The following is a 22,534-nucleotide window of genomic DNA, read 5'->3' on the forward strand; positions in this document are numbered from 1 at the left end:
CAGTGACTTTGGCTGTATCACTCAACACTGCTTCAGTTTTCAGCTCAATGAAATGGGGATAATGCTTACCAACCCCAAAGAATATTGCAAGGATTAAAAGAAGTTTATAATATGCTGTGAATGTGAAAAATATTTTAAGCTTTTGGTACGTAGTATTATAAGCACAGCCCATTAAATAAAATTGTCATAGCTCATAAACATTCTTCTTACAGTTCATATTCATATACATAAGAAAGGAAGGTCAAACAGTTCAAACGATATTAAAGAGAGTCATCATCACCGTCCATCTGTTCACTCGGAGCATGGCTATACTGGGAAGACAAGTTAGCACTAATCAGGGAAACCCTCACGTAGTGCTCCTCCAGAAGTTTATGGTTTATTGTTGGTCACCCTGAAAAAGAAACTTCTGTATAAAGCACAATTCTCCTCAGTTTGGACTACTTGAAAGAACAAGCAAAAGCAATAAGGCATCAAAACCTTTTTACTGAAGGGTACTTCAGTGATATGATGTCAAAACAAGAATGATTGGTACTGTAGTCCTCATATCTGTTGGGAAATCCAGAATAATTCCTTCTTAAATGTAGAGCTAAAAGACTGAAGCCTTCCAGTTTCAGTCTAAGTCTAAGGCTAAAAAGAAGTCTTTTGTAGGATGAAAACAAGTAATAATAAATAGTTTTGTGAATTAAAATAGGCATTTAACCAAAACACACTGGTCCCATACAGATTTTCATTTTGGTGCAGTGAAAATCAAAGGCTGTTGTAATGTCATGAAGAGAACTAGCTAGGACTTGAACACACACAACACAAATGAGCTTTCAAAGTGGCTTGTATAAACCCTCAATCTAAACAAAAGCAATAATTTTCAGGGAAGCCTCTCCAATCCTCCTCCTGTTCAAACAGTAGTAATAGTTCTTCAGAGAAATCATGGGAGCATAAATAGAAACTGTTTGGATAAACAAGTGGCAGACACCATATCACACTAGTGGTGACAGTAGAACTCATTCTGTCTCAATAACCACATACACAGGATTTTACATTAAAGTTATCCTGCTCGTCTAGAGTTGACTGTATGCTGGCATTAACAGCTGCAACTTTTCCACTCTTTTAATGACAACAGTACGCTGGTCACAGTGTATAATCCCCTTTTCTGCTGTTAGCACACCAGATACAAGAAAAACCTCCATATCATGCGTTATAGGCAGAAAAGAATCTGTGATTTGCTCCCTCCCTTACCCATCCTATTTTCAAATCAAACCAATAACTAGGAAAGTGTGGGAAGACAGAGGCTGAGATTAATGTTCCTTCATGCATTTTAGCTTTATAAAGCTCCTTTTAAAACATTCAGGAAAATACTGTGGTAACTGACATGAAATGACAGTAATCTGTCACTATTTCACATTTCCCACGAGACTGATTCAAATTGTTATTTATGAACCTTATACTTCAGTGGTCACTTTGATGACTAAACCATAAATTAGCATGTAAATTTGATTTCACAGTAACAACAAATTGTCAGCAAGCTGGGATATTATTTAATTTCGATCGACATGCAATGAAAAAGTCAGCAACACCAGATGTGCTATATTATAATAAATCCCCAAACTTACAAAAATGCACACTACATCTAATATTTGCTTCATTGTTTTTGTGTTTAAAAACAAACAATTTATATATGTTTTAGGGTTGGTTTTAAATATAAACCCATTATTTTATGTCAGTTCACGCAATTAATTAAATTGTTCAATTAAAATAAGACCAAAAATAAACAATCAAGATGTTAGAGAAATGTGAGCCACACAAAAATTGTGTTGTTCATGGAACAGGTGATTGTAAGTGCAACACAGAATGGAAGACAGAACACAGAATGGACTCTAGGTCTCTTGTACTTTCACCCTAATTTACATGTGTACTTTAGGACAAGGCAGAGACTTGTTTCATAATATTTAGAGCTTGCTTTATAGATGAAGTGCTGCCAGCACTGAAGTATATAATTTGTTCCCCAAAAGGACACTGACAATTACTTTTGCTTATTTAGAAATACATTTTTCATTTGGTATAGAGACTAATTCAGCTTCAGTTATTCCAAGTATCAACATTCAAAGCCCCCCAAAGCGCAGACATCTCTGAAATTCACTTGCTAAACTCATTTCCTTCTATTAGATTATGTTTTTAAAGAGAAGCCTCACCACGTACCATCTGCTATTATTTTTACTCCAATAAAAATATATCTATATATAGATACATATACACCCTTTGACAGTCAGACTTAGAGAGATTCTATCTTGTCTGAAAGAAGAAAAAATCTAAAAGGATGACCAAAGAAATGCTTAGAGAAAATTAACACCTCCAAAATAGTGAAAATATTCCATATCTGACAAGAATTTTCCCTTCCATTTCTACAAAATCCCCTGCTTTTTAAATATATTTTCCCCTGAAATTTTACACAGAGTGATCTCAAAATGCAATCGAATTACAGACTTTTTTTGAACCAGGAGGTTGGCTTACAAAATTAAAGAAACCCCTTAGAGAGTAAAAGCTCTTAAAAGCTATAGATTTAGCAACTGACTTAGGTCTTCCTATAGCAACTGTAAAGGTGAAGATAGTCAAGACAAACTAAAGAACAAAACTGAGAAACAGACAAATGGTTCTGTAGAAGAGAAAAATATAGATCTCTAAATGATCTTGCTGATTTACAATGCATTTAAGTTATGTGTATCAAACCATTACAAATTAAGAATATTTTTAAATTTAAATATAAAGAGGGAGATTTTCAAATGTGAAAATCCAAATTGAAAATCAGTGGGAATTGAGTGCCAATGTTTAAAGCTATAATTTAGTCGCAGAAGTCACTGCCCGTGGGGTCATGGAGCTACGGGGTACCCCCGCCGCCCCTGGCAGCCCCTGGAGCTCCAAGCTGCTGTAGGCGGCAGGGTACCCTGCAGCCCCAGTGTAGCTGCCCTGCTTCAGGCGGTGTGGGGCCTACAGATCCCCATTTTGTCAGGGATATTTTTAGTAAAAGTCATGGACAGGTCACAGCTTCTGTTAAATTTTCTTTTTTGCCTGTGGCCTTGCCCGAGACTTTTACTAAAAATATCCATGACAAAATCTTAGCCTTACCTATGTGCCTTTGGAAATTTCCCCCCTATAGGTGGAACTGTGTCTTTATATGCCTGAGCCATTTTCACAGGGATAACAACTGTATTTGCTAGTGTCTACCGGGTCCCTATTATTTTATAAATAGGAACCAAAAGAGATGGTGGGAATGTAGAACAGAGATTAACCTAACTTTCCACTCTTATCTCCCTGATCCTTTTTTTTTAGGCATCAAAACAACAAAAGCACACATTTGAAGGACCTAATCAATTGTGTGTGTTCTTTCACCAGCTAGGTTAGAAAAAATGCTTTCTTCCTTTCCCCACCATGTCAACTGACATGAAACAAGACCCAAGACCCAATTCTGCAAAGCCCCATTGAGATTTTGGAGGACTGGTCACATAAATATTATATGATTGAAGTACAGGACTCAGAATAAGGAGAGCTGGGTTTTATTCCAAGCTCTGTCACAGACATACTGTGATACTTTGGACCAAATCACGAAGGCTTGGGCTACACTAGCGGGTGGTGGTGGTTCGAACTAAGATACGCAACTTCAGCTATGCCAAGTCAAAGTATCTTAGTTCAACTTCCCTGACCGTCCTCACGGCGGCGAGTTGACTGCTGTGGCTCCCCCGATGAATCTACTTACTCCTTCTGCCGAGGTGGAGTACGTGCATCGATTCGTGGATTGATTTATCGCGTCCAGACGAGATGCGATAAATCGATCCCCGATACATCGAACACTACCGCCGATCCAGCGGGTAGTATAGACGTACCCTTAGGAACAAATTTTCCCAAGCATGGCCTCTAAATAGAATTTCCTCAATTTGAGGATATTTAACTTGACATAGGCAGGACCTGAGCACCAACAGTTCCACTTAGGTTAATGGGACCAGTGCAAGCTGGGTCATTAGAAGACACTTTTGAATTTGAACTAGTTGCGGCTTGCTGGCACCAAACAGCAGGTCATATGAGTGGGATACTGTTCCCTCCACCCCATGCTTTTAAAGAACAAACCTTCTTTCAACAAATAACATTCGAGATATTATTCTGCTGTTATTGAATGGTTAATGGTTGACTCCACTTAGCCGTCTTCCAGGTTTTTAATTTAGAGCTGTCCTTTGGCCCCATAAAGCTCACAGCCTCAGACCCTCCCTGATGTGGGAGAAATAAATTTCAAGAACAATCTCAGCTTTTGCTTGAAATAAAAATCTTTCTAGCCCCTTTCCTTGCAAAGAAAGTCTACATTCCTGAAGTAAGAGGCTACGGGGGAACTTGAAGATAAAACTTCTTAACATACATGATGTATAAAATTAATCAGTTAAATTTTATGTGTGTTCCATAGAATCATCTCACCACCCTCCTTAGCCCTGTGCACAGTGGTGTGAACACAGTGGACAGGAATCAAAGATATCTGGGGTGCAAACAGGCAAAACATATTTTCACAAACTTATTAAAAAATGTTAAGGCTCGATATGCTTCTGCTTCAACACCTTACTGGAGTGTGTTAAGCTACTGGCACTCCTCTGAGCATATTAACATGCCAGTGGGATGAAGAAGGGATGAGGAGATGGACATAGAGCAAGAGAAAACACAACACAGGGAAAAGCAAAGAAACAAATGGCAGCAGAGGACTGAAGAGCGGAAAAAAGAGGGACAGCAAAGGAGTTTAGAGAACAGTATGTAGAATCCCATTAGTACTAATGGGACTCGTGCTTAAATCCTTCCAATCAAGGAGAACTGAATACTGTGCCAGTCACTCACTCCCTCACTCTGCCTCCCCTCCATTTGTGAACAATAATACTTGCACAGGATCTCTCTTCCCCTTCCTTAAAACTGGCATGGGACTTACACCCTTAGGGGAGAACATGTCATTCAGCATTTTACAATTCTTAAGTAAAAGATACGAACTAAAGTATTCTTACCTGCCGATGAATAATCTCTAGGTTTGTTCTTGCTTTATTCACTAGTGTTTGTATTTCTTCTGAATCCTTTAAATGTTTGTTTTCTCTGAAGGCATCTCTTATCCTTCTGATGGCATATGTTCTAGACATTATTAAAAAAAGCATCCGTAAGTGTTTTGACATCAAAACAATTTTTAAAGTGTTTGGCTACTGCAGTAAATGCTGTTGAGGATATTTACAAACAGTTGTACATGCTAATCGTCCATTTATCTGCTTCAAACTTTATATTCTCTCTCTGTTCAGGTTAAATCCTATCATGCCCTAGTAAATACTATAAAGCAGTGGTCAGGGCCTTGAACTGTAGAACCAGCTTTACTAGAACTTAATGTGGAAGAACTTTGTGCCTCATACTTCAATTTTCTTCATGTGCACATCATCTCTGAGATGTATAAACATTTCTCTATGCCAACAGACAGGGAATGTTACTGGAGATTATAAACATATGGTGGAATCACAAATAAACTGTAGAATTACTCCGCTACACACCCTTACCTAATGTGTGGAAAGAAAGATGGTGGTTTCATCACTGTAAACAGAATCATTAACAAGAGAAACATAGAAAGCCCCCATGTTGTCTAAAGTTTCTTCACCGAGGCAGTTTTTTTTTTAAAGTACAACTACCTGGAGGGTCTTATTACATGCTCTCTGTTTACTTTTTTTTAATACCAAAGGTCTCCTTGTAACAATACGAGTAGCCACAAGAAAAGTCCAATCATTATTGCTCTGCCTGTTACTGCTATTAAGATGCAACACTGCTTGGCACTACAAAGAAAAAGCTTGAAGTAGCACAATAGCACTACTTCTGCTGGATGCTAGTTAGGAGTGCTACAGAGCACAAGGATATTTCAATCATCTCTTTCCTTGTCATATGAACCACTAGAGTGATTTGAATCAGTGCACTGATTCTTGTTCCTGGCATTCCAAGGGTCATCAGGCAGAATGCTAACCACTGCATACATCAATTTGTAACCTGAAAGTCACCAAAGGCGAGCTGTTGAATCAGCCATTCAAAAAGGTGTTTTATTTTTCTCAATGTGCATTTTGTTTTCCACTCGAGGAACAGTGCCTCTACTCCCACTAACAGGTGGGAAAGACGATGTGGCCTCCGCCCTTGCAAGGCAACACAGAAAAGTGTCCAAAACTTTAGATCCCAAGGACCATTAGAAACACAGATTAGAATTCTCTCTCCTTATTTAAAAGCCAACAAATAATCTTTGTACACTATGCAATAAATCCCTTTAGAAACACTAGATGGATTTCATTTTTGTTAAAAGACACTCCCAATTGACCAGTAGATATTTTTATGAGAGGCCAGCTTATAAAGGTATTTGGTGCATGCTGATCCTTTTCAGATATCTTTGTAATGCACACTATTACTGTCTATCACCATTTAAAATGCCTCACACCAATAAACATATTTATCTCAAACTTAAACATTTTGCACAGAAAGAAAAAAACCACTCCAATAGCTTAATATTTTCAAAGATTACTTTTCATCTCATAAAAGTGAAATGCAAGCTTCAAGTCCAACATGAAACTCTTGGAAATTTGATCATTAACCCCTCCCTCCACCCCAAATATATATATAGCGAAAGAGCAAAGAGAATATTCTTAAGAAAAAAGATTAACAACCTGCTTCACTACCATACCATTAGATGGTGCCATCCAGCTCTTAACGCAGTTTTCATGAGGTAAGTGACATATTTTTGTAAGAGCTCATAAATAACACATTTCAATCACAGGAACCAGGGGTGCTTATGGAGTGCTACCCTGCTGCCACAAACCAGCAGATGGTGTGTGCTTTTAATTAGGGCCTGTTCACCTATAATGTGACATGGATGTGTGTGTAAGTTAATAGAATTTATTAAATATGGAAGCTCATTCTTATTTGCAGCTGGTGTCCTAGAAAGATTTCGAGGGGAAGCTGCTTAGTTATTCTGGGGCAGACATAACCAAAAAATGTTGAGATTTAGTTTAATTTTGTTGCTTGATAATGAATGACTGAATAAGGAAAATCCTCTTCATCCAGGGTGCATGTGTGTTTAAATATACTCTATTTCTTAAAAGGAAAAAAAAAATATTCAGTGGTTTTCTGGTAATGGTTGTTTCCTGGAAGATATACAATCCTAACGTACACTTTCTATTTTTCTAAAAACTGGTCTTCGTTATCCAGCTTTATTCTGCAAACACTCATGTGAGTGACTCTGCCAAGGTGAGTAGGCCCCAATCATTTTAATGGGATTAATCACATGTATGTCTGTCAGTTTGGCTCCAGATTGCTTTGACTCTTTTATATGTATGATGGATTCATTGTCCATTTTCTAGTTTTTCACTCAATACACCAAACTTTTGTATTGATGTATTTAAGAACTGGCACAAGAACTGTATTTAAGAACTGGCACAACCGTTCACATTTACTGTCTAAACACTGTGTATGGCAAAAAACAAACATGTATGGGCAGCAGACTCAGGGCCATCCCTACCCATACGCAAAGTACGCCACTGTGTAGGGGAGCAGGAAACTTGGGGCACCAAATTTCCTGGTGTCCTGCGCAGCTGCGTACTGCTCCAGCCCCTCCCCCGCCTCTTCTCCAGGCCTCCCACCCCTGCCCCCCAAGCCATCCCCACCCCACCCCAGGGGGGGCTGCATAGGGCCCCTGAATAGCTAGGGATGGCCCTGAGCAGACTTGACTAAAGGATTACCCATTGTTATCTTTTCCTTCTCAGATTTCTATAAACCTGTAAATCTGTTAGCTGCCATTTTATATCCCAGTCCTGCAAAGACTTATGGACATGCTTAACTGTAAGCATGTCAGTAGTTCCAATTAATCAACTGGACTGTTCACGTGCTTAAAATTAAACATGTACTTAAGCTTTTGCAAAACTGAGGCCTAACCTAAACGTGCAAATACCTGTAGTAGGAAGACAAAATTTTGTTGCAATTTACTATTATTAAAACTTTCTATACCTCCTTGGATGGAAAGTGCTATATCTCAGTGCACGCTACAAAAATTAGTTAGTTTCACAATATCTCTGTAAGGCACTGAGGAAACAGAAGCAGAGGTGACTTGCCTTAAGTTACACATGAAGTCTGTGGCAAAGCCAGGTACAGAACCTGTATCTCTTAACATCCAATCCTGTATGTTAACCATAAGCTCACCCTTTCTTCCTTTTTCGGAGGTATAAGGTAAACATCATTTCCAAACCCAACCTATTCTACTCTTCCAAGATTTGTGGTTAAAAAGAAAAAAGTTAACATATTTTAGCCCTTCTCAATGTAACATCTTCTTCAAAAGATAAAAACTGATTGTTTTGTACAGCCTCAGTTCTGAATCTTTATCCTCTTCTCATGCTTCTAGGGCTTAACAATGCTCAAACAAAAATCCATCGGTAAGACTATGGCTGCAGTACCTCTGCAGGTCTCTGAACAACTGAGTCCTCTTAAAATTATAGTAACACACATTCTGTACGTAGCAAGAAACAAGAATATGCAGAAACATGGATAGCATATGCCCTCTCTTGCACGCACTTCTTTTTCTCTTGAGAATAGCTGCTCCAAGGAAATCCCTTTGTTTGGCTCATAGTGAGTTGCAGACTGACTACTAATTATCATGATTACATTGATTCTCAGCACAGCACAAATTCATCAGTATTCTCACTTGGTACAGGATTTACAAGTGAGAGGGTAGAGTATCTGTATATCCTTTAATAAATAATAATAAAAATAAACTCATCCGGGCATAATAGTTATTTGCAGATATAACACCATACACCTTTTGCTCCTGTTGATTCAAATGGGTCTTGCAGTATGTGCTACATTGTCAGCCTGAGCAAGCAGGTTTCAGAAATGACACAGTTGCTGCTACAAAAATAGCAAGCTAACTGCAGTGCTATCTCTTGCATTAAAATTATCACAATGGGCGTTTGAAACCATTATAACAAATTAATGCAAAAGGCCAGAAGAACAGGAAACAAAAAATGGGGGGAGTGGGGGAGGGTGAAGGGGAGGAAGGCAGAATTTGTCCACAGCAACTGCTTAGAGTCTCTTCTAGGTAAATTACACAAGAACAGAATTTTAACTCTCTTGGAATATTTTTAACCTAATATTATTATGCAAATAACATCTAAGTTCTCCCATTAACATAACACTGTCTACATGGGGGTGGGTGGGGGAAGCCTGGTATAACTGTGTCGCTCAGGGGTGTCGATTTTTACACTCGTGAGCAATGTAGTTATACCGACATAACTTTGCAGTGTAGACAAGGGCAAAGACAATTTTACATGAAGCAGAAATCTACCCCCACCCCCCATTTTTTTTTTTTTTTTTTTTGCTTTTCAAATTGTTTCCAAGCAATCATCATGCTGACCTTCCAGTTCTTATACTTAGGCACCACTGAAAACCCCAATCCTGCAAAGTGCAATTCAACATCTCAGATTATCCAAATCCATTCTGATTAAACTTCAGTCTGCTGACACTTTGTTACAAAATGAGATTTTTTCACAATATAAACCAATTTAGCAGAATAAAAGGGCACATTTCTTGATCCTTAGTTTCAAAGAACTGAAGCATCCTGATCCAGACTTGTTTTTATTATTGGGTTTCTTTTACTTATGCAAAGAAGCAGTGTCTGAAACTATTTTTTTTAAAAAGTCACAAACAATTGAACAACGAACAGCTTGCTTATTTCTATGGTGTTCAATTGTCAAACTGTGTGGAGTGGTTCATGACTGTCAAGAAGCAGGGCAGAGACTCGAAACTGGTGTGTGTTCTAGAATTAAATTTCACCAACCCACTAACAAGTGTGAACTCCTAAAGCATTATAGCAGTCTTTCCACGGAGTCAGACAGTTCCTTTGGGCATTCCAGTCTATCTTGCCACCCAGGCAAGCTGGACTTAGTAATAGCTGGTTGCTAAACACCAAAAATCACATAAGATTGAGGTTGCTTCCAGTCCCAAAAGATCAGTCACTTATCTCAGATCAATTTGTACCTTAGATCTCTCACCAAAGACAATGCTTGTAGCCAATCCTGTAATGAGCGAGTTTCACAGAGCTGAAGAAGAGCTCTGTGCAAGTTTGAAAGCTTTTCTCTCTCTCTCTCTCTCTCTCCAACAAAAGTTGGTTCAATAAAAGATATTACCTCACCCACCCTGTCTCTCTAATATCCTGGGACCAACACAGCTACAAAACACTGCATACAGAAAACAGCCAGCTCAGTCTATCTATAAAGCCAGCATGGTCTGTTAAGAAAGCCAGTTTAACTGGCCCGGGAAGGACAAGGCAAAGACATGGTGGCAAGTGCCAACATAACATCTCCAAAACCATACATCCTTGTTGCTGCTGGTGTACCAGAGAAATAGGAGCATGGTCAAGACGGGCTACGCTGATCTTCGGGGGCAATTTCAGCCCCCGGAGTCTTTCTGGGATGTCCTTTATGGCCAGATTTTTAAAGTTCTGATTTTTGCCCATGCCCTACAGACCACTGAAATATTAAGCCTGATGCTTTGGGGAGCAATGCTGCCTTATTACTCACACTGTCGTCCTTTGCCTGGTTACTGCTTGCAATTTTATTATGTTTGTACCTTTGGGAAACACATTCCCTCCTCCCCCTCCTTGGGCTACTTATTCTCCAGGAGCAAATCTCCACTACAGATGGCCAGTTTAGAAGAGCTGGTTGGAAAATACCAATTATTTTTTGTGGGAAATTTCAAACTTTTTTTTTGTTTTTGTTTTGAAAATTTCCTGCATAAAAAGTTTGTTTTTGAAGTAAAACAAACAAACAAACAAGTTTTCAGTTAAAACATTTCAATCAGCTCTAATGCTCACAGAAGGGAAAAATTACATAACTTCAATGCAGAATCAGAAGGTATTTTCATGCAGAAATTTCAGTCACTCACTTCCCCTCACGGTTTGCTGAGGAGCAGAGACAGCGTTTATCATACACCTTGATGATTATTGTTCTGCCTTTTTGAGGCATTCATTTGTCAACCATTCTGTTTTCCTGGGGATGTCTCCTGCCATATCACGAACTGATTGGAAGGTTATGCAATGGGGTACTGCATAACTACCAGAATTCATGCTCTTACCTCACACCACTAACTAATCCATTAGGTTAACTAAAAATAACCTTTGGAGCTTGGAAAGTTGCACCAAGATGTCAGGACCAAGCAATGAGAATTATGAAAAAAAGATTTCTTCAGAGAAGTCGAATTACAACATATGTAATTTTTCCTTAACCACTTCCGTATAGCTCTTTGAGATCCTTGACAAAGAGGTATTATATAAGTGACAAGTATTTACTAACAAACAACCAGCAGCAGCGGAAACTCAATCTGCACTTCCAGGAATAGGAAAAAGTAGGAGACTATGAAAGCAGTTTTCAGGTAATTTTTCAGTGTCTTACTGAAATCATTTTATTATCCAAGTGTAGCACCATTTTAACACCTACTTTACGGCAGATATTGTCTGGAATTGTCGAACACACACAGTTAGTTGGTGACCACAAACCCAGAATAAAAATGTATATTAAATGTAGTCACTGTGCGCTATCCTGCATGCGCACCTTCCATGAACCACCTTCTGCAATCTCTGCTTATCTGCATCTGTCATGCAATTAACATCCAATTTAACTGAAAGTATGATGTAGATGGTTAATAGTTTCAGTACAGAGATCTGAGGCCAAAGGCACTGCAGCTACATGGTTACTCAAGGTGTTAATCAGGTAGCAGCTGCACATAAGTAGAAAGAATCAAAGGTGGTTGGGGTTAATGTGGAAAACAGTTCCCGTGCAAATGCATTTCAAGATACAGCGTCATAGGCAATGGGCACTAGCTACCAGCTTTCAAATCTTGGACAGTACTGGCCAAAAACAGTAGTAAAAACAATGGTTTTCTCCTAATGCACACAAATTTACCTTAAAACTAACTTTTAAAACTTCTGCGTTTGCTATTCCCTAAAATGCAGCTCAAGCGACCTTCAATTGTATTGTGTGTCAATTCCTCCCAAAATAGCAGCTTCCAAGGAGTGAAGTCTGAACCATTGCCTGCTATAGAAATACTGAAATTGCAACAGGTATAGATCAGAAAATAATTGCTGTTCTGGGATTCAGATATATTTATTAGAAAATACTTATGCAAGGTCAAATTTACATATAAAAATCACTGCAGTTTTTCTTTAAGTCTTAGTTACAAAAGATAAAAACTATTTGTTAAAATGGAGTGCAAAAAATGAGTTGAAAACACTGTGCATAGGCACACTTGTTTTTACTACACAGCACTTTCCCTTCAAAATAATTCCGGTCAAGTAATGTTAGAGAGTCTCAACATTTTGCATTTATCAATATTCAAAACATGCTAATGGTTTAAGTCATCTTCCAAAGGAGGCCTTATAAATGTGCTGACATTTCCCCATATCTATTATTGTGAACAAAAATAATGTCTTAATGGAGCATATCACAGTTATAAGCCAACAGACTGCTAAAGATAATGGCACAGCTATTACATTGTTATTTAGGATGATCCAAAACACTGGGCCAGAAGCAGTAAACTATGATACAGAATCCGAACAAACAAAAGAGACAGATCACATGGGAAGAGGCCTGAAGGTTAGAGAGTACTGAAGGCTTCATCAATATAAGAAAAAAGAGAGAACAAAATTACATTTCTCTATCAACTAAAGTTGTGGAGAATAATAAGTTATGTACTGTAGTACCTCACGTATAGGAAATCTACTCTTGTGACCAATTATGAAATAAAAAGGTTTTCCAATTTTATCATGCTTTGACTTAGGGAGACAAGGCGCAGTGTGATGTAGAAAGAGGATGAAACATTTACTAATTCAGAAAATGTCTCCCTTCTAAAAAAACGACTGTTAATTTCTTCCATTTATAGTTTGAGTCTCTTTCCCCCCACTCACTGATACCTATGGTCTTGATATACTAAAAGTACTAGCTGCCAGGATCTCAGTTCATATGGGCAAAACATGAACTGGAGGGAATTTGCTCAGCTATATTTACATTCTAGAACAACATCAGTTCAAAAACTGAAAGCCTCAGGGATAAAAAGTCAGCTGAAGATTCATTTTAAGTTACCTGAAACTTTTATTGCTTGGCCAGATATCAGTGCAGACTTGAAATATAACGAATTACTCCAAAGGCAAGGAATAGCTCTTTTTAATATGTTTTATATTTTATAATTCTTTAAAGTCTCATTAGTAGTCACCAGCAAGGGTCAAACAGAAACTTTTAACAAACAAATATAACAGTTACCCTATGCAGACACTTTAATGTAAAGTTAAATTTGAGAACTTAATATAAACAGAATCCTAGTCAGGCCAGTAACCGTATCTAGCTCTCCCCTAAGTACTCATACTTCACAGTTAGGGATGGCTTAGTGTCTTGTGGAATTTAATCCAGGAGCAAACAGAATGGTGTAGGTGTAATGTTATTTTATTATTATTTACTATTAGCAGAGCTCCAGCTCTCAAAGCTTCCACACTAGACAAATTTCTAGCAGTGCTGGGGCTCTCAAATTACAATACAGTAAAGATGTCTGGCTGTAATATAAAAGCCCAGGTCTACTCACTGAACAAAGACTTGGGGAAAAAATCCTCTTTTGACCAGTGTGTGGATAAATTTACATGGAAAGTTCGGGGCTTTCATCTAAAATAAAATCAGCATCAGTTTCTATTCCTTGTAATTGCGAAGATATGTGGATTGTAAATGTGGACTGTAAATCAATGCAGGAGAGCCTTCCTGAATTTACTAAGAGATGACACCTTCAGTGCCTATTTTGCTTATAGGTTTCCCAAGCAACTAAACTAACAAGCCACTGGTCAGTTTCACTACTAATATACAGAACCCTATGAGCAGTAGTGAAACTGCCAAGAAACTTACTTTTTTTTTTTTTGCTGCTCCTGCTGGGGAAGGTTCTGAGGAGCAGCAGAAACAAGCACTGCAAATATTTCATAGAAGAACAGGCTGGGGAAGGGGTAAAGCAGAGAATACCTGATTCCTCACAGCAGCCATAAGATGGAGTGGGAGAAAAGTGACAGACTTGCTCCTTCACTCTTTGAGCAACAAAGCATTTAGTTTTTCAGACACCTACCAGCCAGAGGTAGACATCAAAGACAAAGCCCCTAGGCCAGGCCGGGGGCGGGGAGGGGTGGGAACCCTGGTAGGCATTCCAGCATCTTCCTCCCTCCATCTTTTAAATCTATTCTGATCAGTAAGTTTAGAACTCCAAATCTCTCCTAAAATGTCTTGCTTCTGGGTGATTGGTGGTGGAAGCTGTCTACAGAACATAATTTGAAAGAATGGTTGGTCAAAAAAAAAAAAAAAAGCCTATCCCCTTCTAATGGTAAGCTAGTATCAAACACTAGATGATCAATAGGATATTAAGAGATGTATTTGATGCACATTACATCATAAATCAAGACCCACTATAGATCATAATATGCATCAATATGACCGGATTTACGTAGCAAATGCTAACAAGTTTGAACATAAAAACGGCCATACTGGGTCAGACCAAAGGTCCATCTAGCCTAGTATCCTGTCTTCTGACAGTGGCCAATGCCAGGTGCCCCAGAGGGAATGAACAGAACAGGTAATCGTCAAATGATCCGTCCCCTGTCCCCCATTCCCAGCTTCTGGCAAACCATCCCTGCCAGCAGATTTGAAAACTAAAAAAACCCTTCTGATTTCTAAAGCAAATCTTGTAACTTTATTATGTTCTATTTCTCAGGTTTATTAGATTAAAAAGTTTGAACTTTTAGAAGTATCCTGTCCAAGTTGAGAGAGAAAAAAAAGAAAAGTGAGAAGACTTTTCTAACATTTATATTTTTATAGCACCATAACTCTGAAACAGCTTCCCTGAATTTTCTTTTATTTTTCTAAAAAACTGAAAACTCCTCCTCCTACTTGAACAAGTTCAGTGTCTGCTGAACCCAGGGGAAAGACTATTTTTTTAGGCTAAATGGTTGCCTGTTTTCAATTTCAATAAAGATAACACCAGATACTATCTGATCAATACTGCCCATTCTATTCATACCTGGACTGCTCCCATATGGGCAATCCTCTGAAACAACTTCTAAAACATAAATGGTTGTTTGCTATACTTAATTATTTTTAAAGAGTGAAATTATCACTTAACTAAGACTAAGCATAACTAAGTTCAGCACAAAGAGAGTGCTTTTGAGAAAGTTAAATCTAGAAAGTAGGAAATAAAATTTAAGAATAGAAGGACTCCTTTAATTTTAATTGGAGTTGCTACTGCAACTCTGTATTGTAAAGGTGGAAAAGAAAAATGCTTTACCAGCACAGGACCCAAGTGAACAACATGTCATTCAGTTAATGAGGCACCAGTCTGGGAACTGCTGCAGGGGCTAGAAGTACAATTTGCCGCAGATGAAAAGTGTCCTTATGGACTGAAATGACAAATAGCTCCAAAATAAGGTTTCATTGGCACAGATGCTGACAGGGCATGGGATAGCTTAGTGGTCTAATTATCAGGTTTGGAATATCTAGAGTCCTGGAACTACAAGTTCTAATCCTGGTAAGACTGATTCATCCTTCTGAAGCAAAAGAATTAATATCATTCAGTTTGCATGTTCATCTTTCTGATGAGTCGTTGAAAACAGAGGTCCAATCTGCTGTGCATTGTCATTAAAAATTCCATTATGCTATTTGTAAGACCAGAATGTTACCTGGATGTTCAGACAAAATTTTCCTCTTCCACTGTTGCATGCTCTGCGCTCGCCAGCTGCCATTCTCCATCCTAGAGGTGGCTGCAATTCAGCGGTGATTTATGAACATCACATAGCTGGTAAAGCACTTTGGGATAAAAGGAACTATGTAATGTAAAATAATAACATAACACATTTCATAGTCTGCTCACAGACACCATGCAAAAAATTTATTTAGAGGAAGGGAACTTCTCCTCAAACTCCTTTCTCCTCCCCCCCACCCATCCTACCCTCTACTCCCCACCCATCACCCAATGGATGAATCACCCAACCCATCTCTCACTTAGAGCAAGGCATAGCATGTTTAGCCTAACAAATTTGCAGCATCAATAGGGACAGCAATTATGGATATTTGAAATTACAATGTAATATTTAGCAGTACAAAAAATTATACTATATGCAAGGCATATTACTCAAATCTGAAGTCTAAATCTATTTGGAGTGTACAACATAAAACCACTGTCCTACACTACAACAAAATAATAAAGAATATTTTTGGACATTTGGGATTGTAAATATATCCCTTTGGAAAAAATATATGAAATGTTTCAGGATGCTTGGATGCAGACTGCCTCCATTAGTTTGCCACAGGCAGAGTCTGCCCCCCAAAAGATTGTTTTGTGTGTTCTGAATGCTACATAAAGCATCTTGTCAAGTGTACCAGATTTTTCTTTTTACAGCTTCTTCAGTTTACGCACTTAAGGGCTATGGAAATTTTAATCACCACCCCAACAGGATAATACCTAAATCAACATAACTGAAGGCTGAAAATCCAAATTCAGATAAAAACAGAACACTGTTTTAAGGATGAAATGGGTACAAATCCTAGAGATCACTTCATCCATGTGAAAGTTTAGATGTAGCTCCTTACAAGATAGAAGAGGAGGAACTGTTGAACAAACCCATCATCAAAAGCAAAACTTTAAAGGAAAACATACTTTGCTCTTTAAAGCTCTCTGACTGCCTCTTATGTAGATCATATCATAAAAGCAGATTTTGGTTCAAAAGAGCACAGCTGATCTAAACCCAGAACATACATTAGTGAGCATCCTAAGACATCTTGGTCACACCATACCAAAATTAACTGCCAGGGCTGTCTACACTCCATTATTCTTTGAAAGGACTAATCACCACCACTTGCATTCTAAAGGCATCATTGACACAAATGGTAGTAGAGAAGCTTTGCATGCTGGTAACGGAACAAAATGCCTCTAACTGTTGATCCTTGGACTGGTAGAAGAAAATGGCCATACAAGTGGATGCTCTATGGGACCTCCAGGAAAATAAATATTACTTATTAACTTGGGTCCCATAGTACCACATGCTACTATGTCAAAGTGACAGTCATAAATAAAGGAAGATGAAATGAAGATTGCTATGCTCTGTATTCCAGACAAAGAAATAATCCAGTTATACATGGTTTCTTACTATTTTTGTCACAAATAGTTTAAAAATTGAGATAGCAAGAGGCTCCAGGTCCATCAAGACTGATGTGCTACATCAATAGTGATCAAAGTGTTTTCCATGAGCTAAATATAGCCTCCAGATGCCTTCATTTTTAATACCATGGTGTTGCCCTTGGACATTATAGGTCCCAGCATGCAATCCTCTACTTTGATCTGACCAGAGAGCAAATCTTAAAAAATCAGACAATGAGTAGAGATTAAAAATCTAGACATGCCAAGACAATGGGCAGAAATTATTCGACTAACAAATTTCCTGCCAGATCATCTGTGCATTGGAAGCAGTTTAATCTTTACTATGACAGCAGAAAGGTTGATCAGAGAGGTCCAAGTCCTGCAAACGAAGAGATTACTCGTTATTTTTTCCAAGAGGAGAAATTATTACAAAATACTATTATATTATCAAATCCAGCCTACAAAATTAGATCTGATGTTAAAAATGTAAGAGGCAGCTGAGTGAAAAATGAGTGATTTTTGGAGTTTTCCAAATTTGAAGATAAATCATCCAAAATATTCTTTCACAGGCAAGCTCTGAGGAAAGAATATCAGAGACCATCCTTCAGACTTGAAAATGTTATTGACTAGAGCATCTAAAAGTCATGAGAGCTTTAGTATTTTGATCCAGTAATCTCCTACAGAAGAACACAGAAAGAATTCAAAAGCTAGCAACAAATTAAAAATCACACGAAAAAAATATTTCACTGTGACAAATGATGGAAACACTTTTAGTCCTCTGATGTGTGAATGAAGAAACTGTACACCAAATATTGACATACATGAGTGTAGTGAAGTGTTCCCCTTGGACAATAGAGTCTGAGCTCAACCTCTGGCTTAAAACTCTAAATATGCAATAGTACCAATTATTAGCAAGGGTAGATATAACTGAGATAGGCCAGTTTCTCATAGCAATATGGTCACACATGATTTTAATTGCAAATCTAGGACAGAATACCTTTCTCTTGATATACAGAATGACCTCCCACTTCACAGAGCTTGGTTCATCTGTCCTACCTCAGGACAAATCACCCACAGAGGTCACAGCAGGATTGGGTCTGTAATAAATTAACACTTTGCACAGTTACAGCAGCTTCCTCTGAAGATCTCAAAGTGTTTTACAAGTAATAATCACTAGGGCTGTCAAGCGATAAAAAATTTAATCGTGATTAATCACACTGTTCAATAATAGAATACCATTTAAATATTTTTGGATGTTTTCTACATTTTCAAATTTATTGGTTTCAATTATAACACAGAACACAGAGTACAGTGCTCACTTTATTTTTATTACAAATATTTGTCCTGTAAAAAACAAAATTAATATTTTTAAATTAATTTAATACAAGTACTGTAGTGCAATCTCTTTATCATGAAAGTTGTACTTACAAATGTAAAATTATGTACAAAAAAACCTGCATTCAAATATAAAACAAATGTTAAACTTTAAAGCCTACAAATCCACTCAGTCCTACTTCTTTTTCAGCCAGTCACTCACTCAAGCAAGTTTGTTTACATTTCCAGAAGATAATGCTGCCCGCTTCTTGTTTACAATGTCACCTGAAAGTGAGAACAGGCATTCTCATGGCACTTGTTGTAGTTGATATCGCAAGATATTTATGTGCCAGATGCACTAAAGAGTCATATGTCCCTTCATGCTTCAACCACCATTCCATAGGACGTGTGTCCATGCTGATGTCAGGTTCTGCTCAATAACGATCCAAAGCAATGTAGACTGACACATGTTCACTTTCATCATCTGAGTCAGATGCCACCAGCAGAAGGTTGATTTTCTTTTTTGGTGGTTCAGGTTCTCTAGTTCCCGCATCAGCGTGTTGCTTTTTTAAGACTTCTGAAAGCATGCTCCACACCTCGTCCCTCTCAGATTTTGGAAGGCATTCTGGATTCTTAAACCTTGGGTTGAATCCTGTAGCTATCTTTAGAAATCTCACATTGGTACTTTCTTTGTGTTTTGTCTAATCTGCAGTGAAAGTGTTCTTAAAATGAACAACATGTGTAGGGTCATCATCCGAGATTGCTATAACATGAAATATATGGCACAATGCAGGTAAAACAGAACAGAAGACATACTATTCTTCCCCCAAGGAGTTCAGTCAAAATTTAATTAATGCATTTTTTTTTTTAAACAAGCGTCATCAGCATGGAAGCATGTCCTCTGGAATGGTGGCCAAAGCATGAAGGGGCATACGAATGTTTAGCATATCTGGCACATAAATACCTTGCAATGCCAGCTAAAATAAAAGTGCCATACAAACGCCTGTTCTCACTTTCAGGTGACACTGAAAATAAGAAGCAGGCAGCATTATCTCTTGTAAAACTTGTTTACCTTAGCAATTGGCTGAACAAGAAGTAGGCCTTGTAGGCTCTAAAGCAGTGTTTCTCAAACTGGGGTCGCCACTTGTGTAGGGAAAGCCCCTGGCGGGCCGGGCCAGTCTGTTTACCTGCCGCGTCCGCAGGTCTGGCTGATCATGGCTCCAACTGGCTGCAGTTCACCGCTCCAGGCCAATGGGAGCTGCTGGAAGCAGCGTGGGTCGAGGGACATACTGGCCGCCGCTTCCAGCGGCTCCCATTGGCCTGCAGCAGTGAACTGCGGTCAGCGGGAGCTGCGATCGCTTGGACCTGCGGACGGAGCAGGAAAACAAGCCTGCCTGGCCCACCAGGGGCTTTCCCTACACAAGCAGCGACCCCAGTTTGAGAAACACTGCTCTTTTTGAATGCAGTTATGTAACAAAAAAAAACTACATTTGTAAGTTATACTTTCATGATAAAGAGATTGTATTACAGTACTTGTATGAGGTGAATTGAAAAATACTATTTCGTTTGTTTCAGTTTTACAGTGTAAATATTTTAAATAAAAATAATATGAAGTAATCACTGTACACTTTGTATTCTGTAATTTAAATCAATATTTGAAAAAGAAGAAAAACATCCAAAAATATTTGATAAATTTCAATTGGTATTCTATTGTTTAACAGTACAATTAAAATTATGATTATTTTTTTAAGTTGCAATTAAATTTTTTAAGTTAATTGTATGAGCTAACTGCAATTAATTGACAGCCCTAATTATTACCAGCCATGTAAGTTAGGGAAGTATTTTACAGACAGAAGACCTGAAGCACAAAAAGGTCATTACAGTAACTTCTCGCTTAACGTTGTAGTTATGTTCCTGAATAATGCGACTCTAAGCGAAACGATGTAAACTAATCCAATTTCCCCATAAGAATTAATGTAAATGAGGGGGTTAGGGTCCAGGGAAATTTTTTTCACCAGACAAAAATCTTCACACACACAGTATATGTTTTAAATAAACAATTTAATACTGTACACAGCGATGATGATTGTGAAGCTTGGTTGAGGTGGTGAAGTCAGAGTGTGGGAGTAGATGGGATATTTCCCAGGGAATGCCTTGCTGCTAAATGCTGAACTAGCATTCGGCTAAGCCCTCAAGGGTTAACACGTTGTTAATGTAGCCTCACACTCTACAAGGCAGCACGAATGGAGGGAGGGAAGACAGCATGGCAGGTAGAGACACACCCTGGGGGGGGGGGGAGAAAGAGAGAGATGCGCATTGCCCCTTTAAGTACGCTGACCCCAATCTAAGTACATTGTCTTTTTAAGTCGATCAGGAAGCTGAGACAGCAGCTGCGGTCAGCAAGCTCTCTCTGTTGTGTTCCCACTCTGCTCTATATGAAGAAGGGATAAGCTGGGGGCAGGAGCAGAGTGAAAGGGGGACACCCTGACATTAGCCCCTCTCTCTCCTCCCCTCGCCCTGAACTTCCGGACTAAAAGGGATAATCTGTGGATACGAATTTGAATGGTTATCAACATTATTAATAAGAAGAATTACAACCAAGATTTTTTTTAAATCTCTATTTCAATGGGAGTTGCATGGTCAATACTTTTGAAAGTTGGGACACTTATTTAGATGCCTACATCTGATCCCATTACTGAAAATCTTGCCTAATTTTTTTATGTTAATCTTTGTTGTAAATTAATAATTCGTGAAAATTTTCCCATTGTAAATTTTTCAGGGCAGGTAAGATATGTCTATAATCTCTGTAAGGCACCTAGTTTATATAGACACTACGAATTAATAATAATTGTAATTTCTCATTAAACATTTCACCTTCAAGACCATATATATATGGCTGTAAGAAAATCATGGGCCATGATTTTGTTGTGGAACCGTAACTTTTTATAGTTGTTGCAAATTTGAGTGGCATTTTGAAGCCATGTGTGCCAGGTGAAAACGCCACTCACTCAAATTTGGCCCCACCACCCCTCAGAGGAATTGGGGGGGGGGTGCAAATTTGAGTGAGAGGTGTTCTGACCTGGCACACAGGGTTGCAACATCATTCACCTTCAATTTTGTGACTGAACTTTTTGAAAAACCTCCCATTTTGTATATTATGTATATGTATATTATGCATTTATATTTTGCGGCATTTCTTCACAAGCAATGCAACGTATCTAAAATGTTTTACTTCAAATGATTACTTGCCAAACTGTGATAAGGAGGGACTGTTTTGAATTATACAAATGCTCTGATAGTCTATGGCATTTTTTTTAGTATTTTCCATTTTTGTTCTTGGATACTGAGAATCCATTTTAAAAGCAACTCAATAAATGAAATATGTCTGTGTTACTAGAACTGACTGCACCAAAACCACAACTTTAGCAACCTGTGGTCACATCTTTTGAAGCAAGAAGTCATGACTTTCTTACAGCCCTACCTAAGTATTTTATATTATTATAAAATTACTAGTAATTACTTGGCCTAGAAAAGTATTATAACATCTAGATAAGATAGTGAGTTGCAAGATATTTCCTGAAACTGTCACTTTCAGATATTAGTTTAAGACCAATTCAGGATGCTTCCTGCTGACATCCAGAACATAATTTAAGCTAAAATGCACTAGGAAGTACTGTGGTTTGTACTATGTCCTAAGCACTTCATCTGAGCTTTATTGACCTAAAATGTTTTCTGGAAAGGAAGCAATTCAAGGTAGCTTAGATAAATGAACCATACTGATTACACGAGAAGACATGCTGATTTATGAAAGGATTCTTCCGAAAAAAATCTAGATAGGGATTCAGATCAAAACTATATCCTAGTAGGAAAAGAAAAAAAAAAAAGATACATAGATCGGCTGCTCTCAAAGGTGATTAATCCATGCCAATAAATGACAGCTTCCGAACCTTCTGCTACTCTTGCATTGCTCTTCAAACACTGTCTACAGAAAAGCATTTTA

The 22,534-nt window shown here is 38.2% G+C and overlaps 1 protein-coding gene across 1 annotated transcript in view; it reads right to left on the reverse strand.

The window, feature by feature from the left end:
* The window catches only part of LYRM4 (LYR motif containing 4), a 141,220-nt gene that overhangs the window by 94,932 nt on the left and 23,754 nt on the right, over positions 1-22,534 (reverse strand). The window contains 1 exon segment of the mRNA XM_039525772.1: positions 5,022-5,142. Coding sequence (XP_039381706.1) covers positions 5,022-5,142 — 121 coding nt within the window.

Source organism: Mauremys reevesii, linkage group 2 (genome assembly GCF_016161935.1).
Source record: "Mauremys reevesii isolate NIE-2019 linkage group 2, ASM1616193v1, whole genome shotgun sequence".
Taxonomy (NCBI): Eukaryota; Metazoa; Chordata; order Testudines; family Geoemydidae; genus Mauremys; species Mauremys reevesii.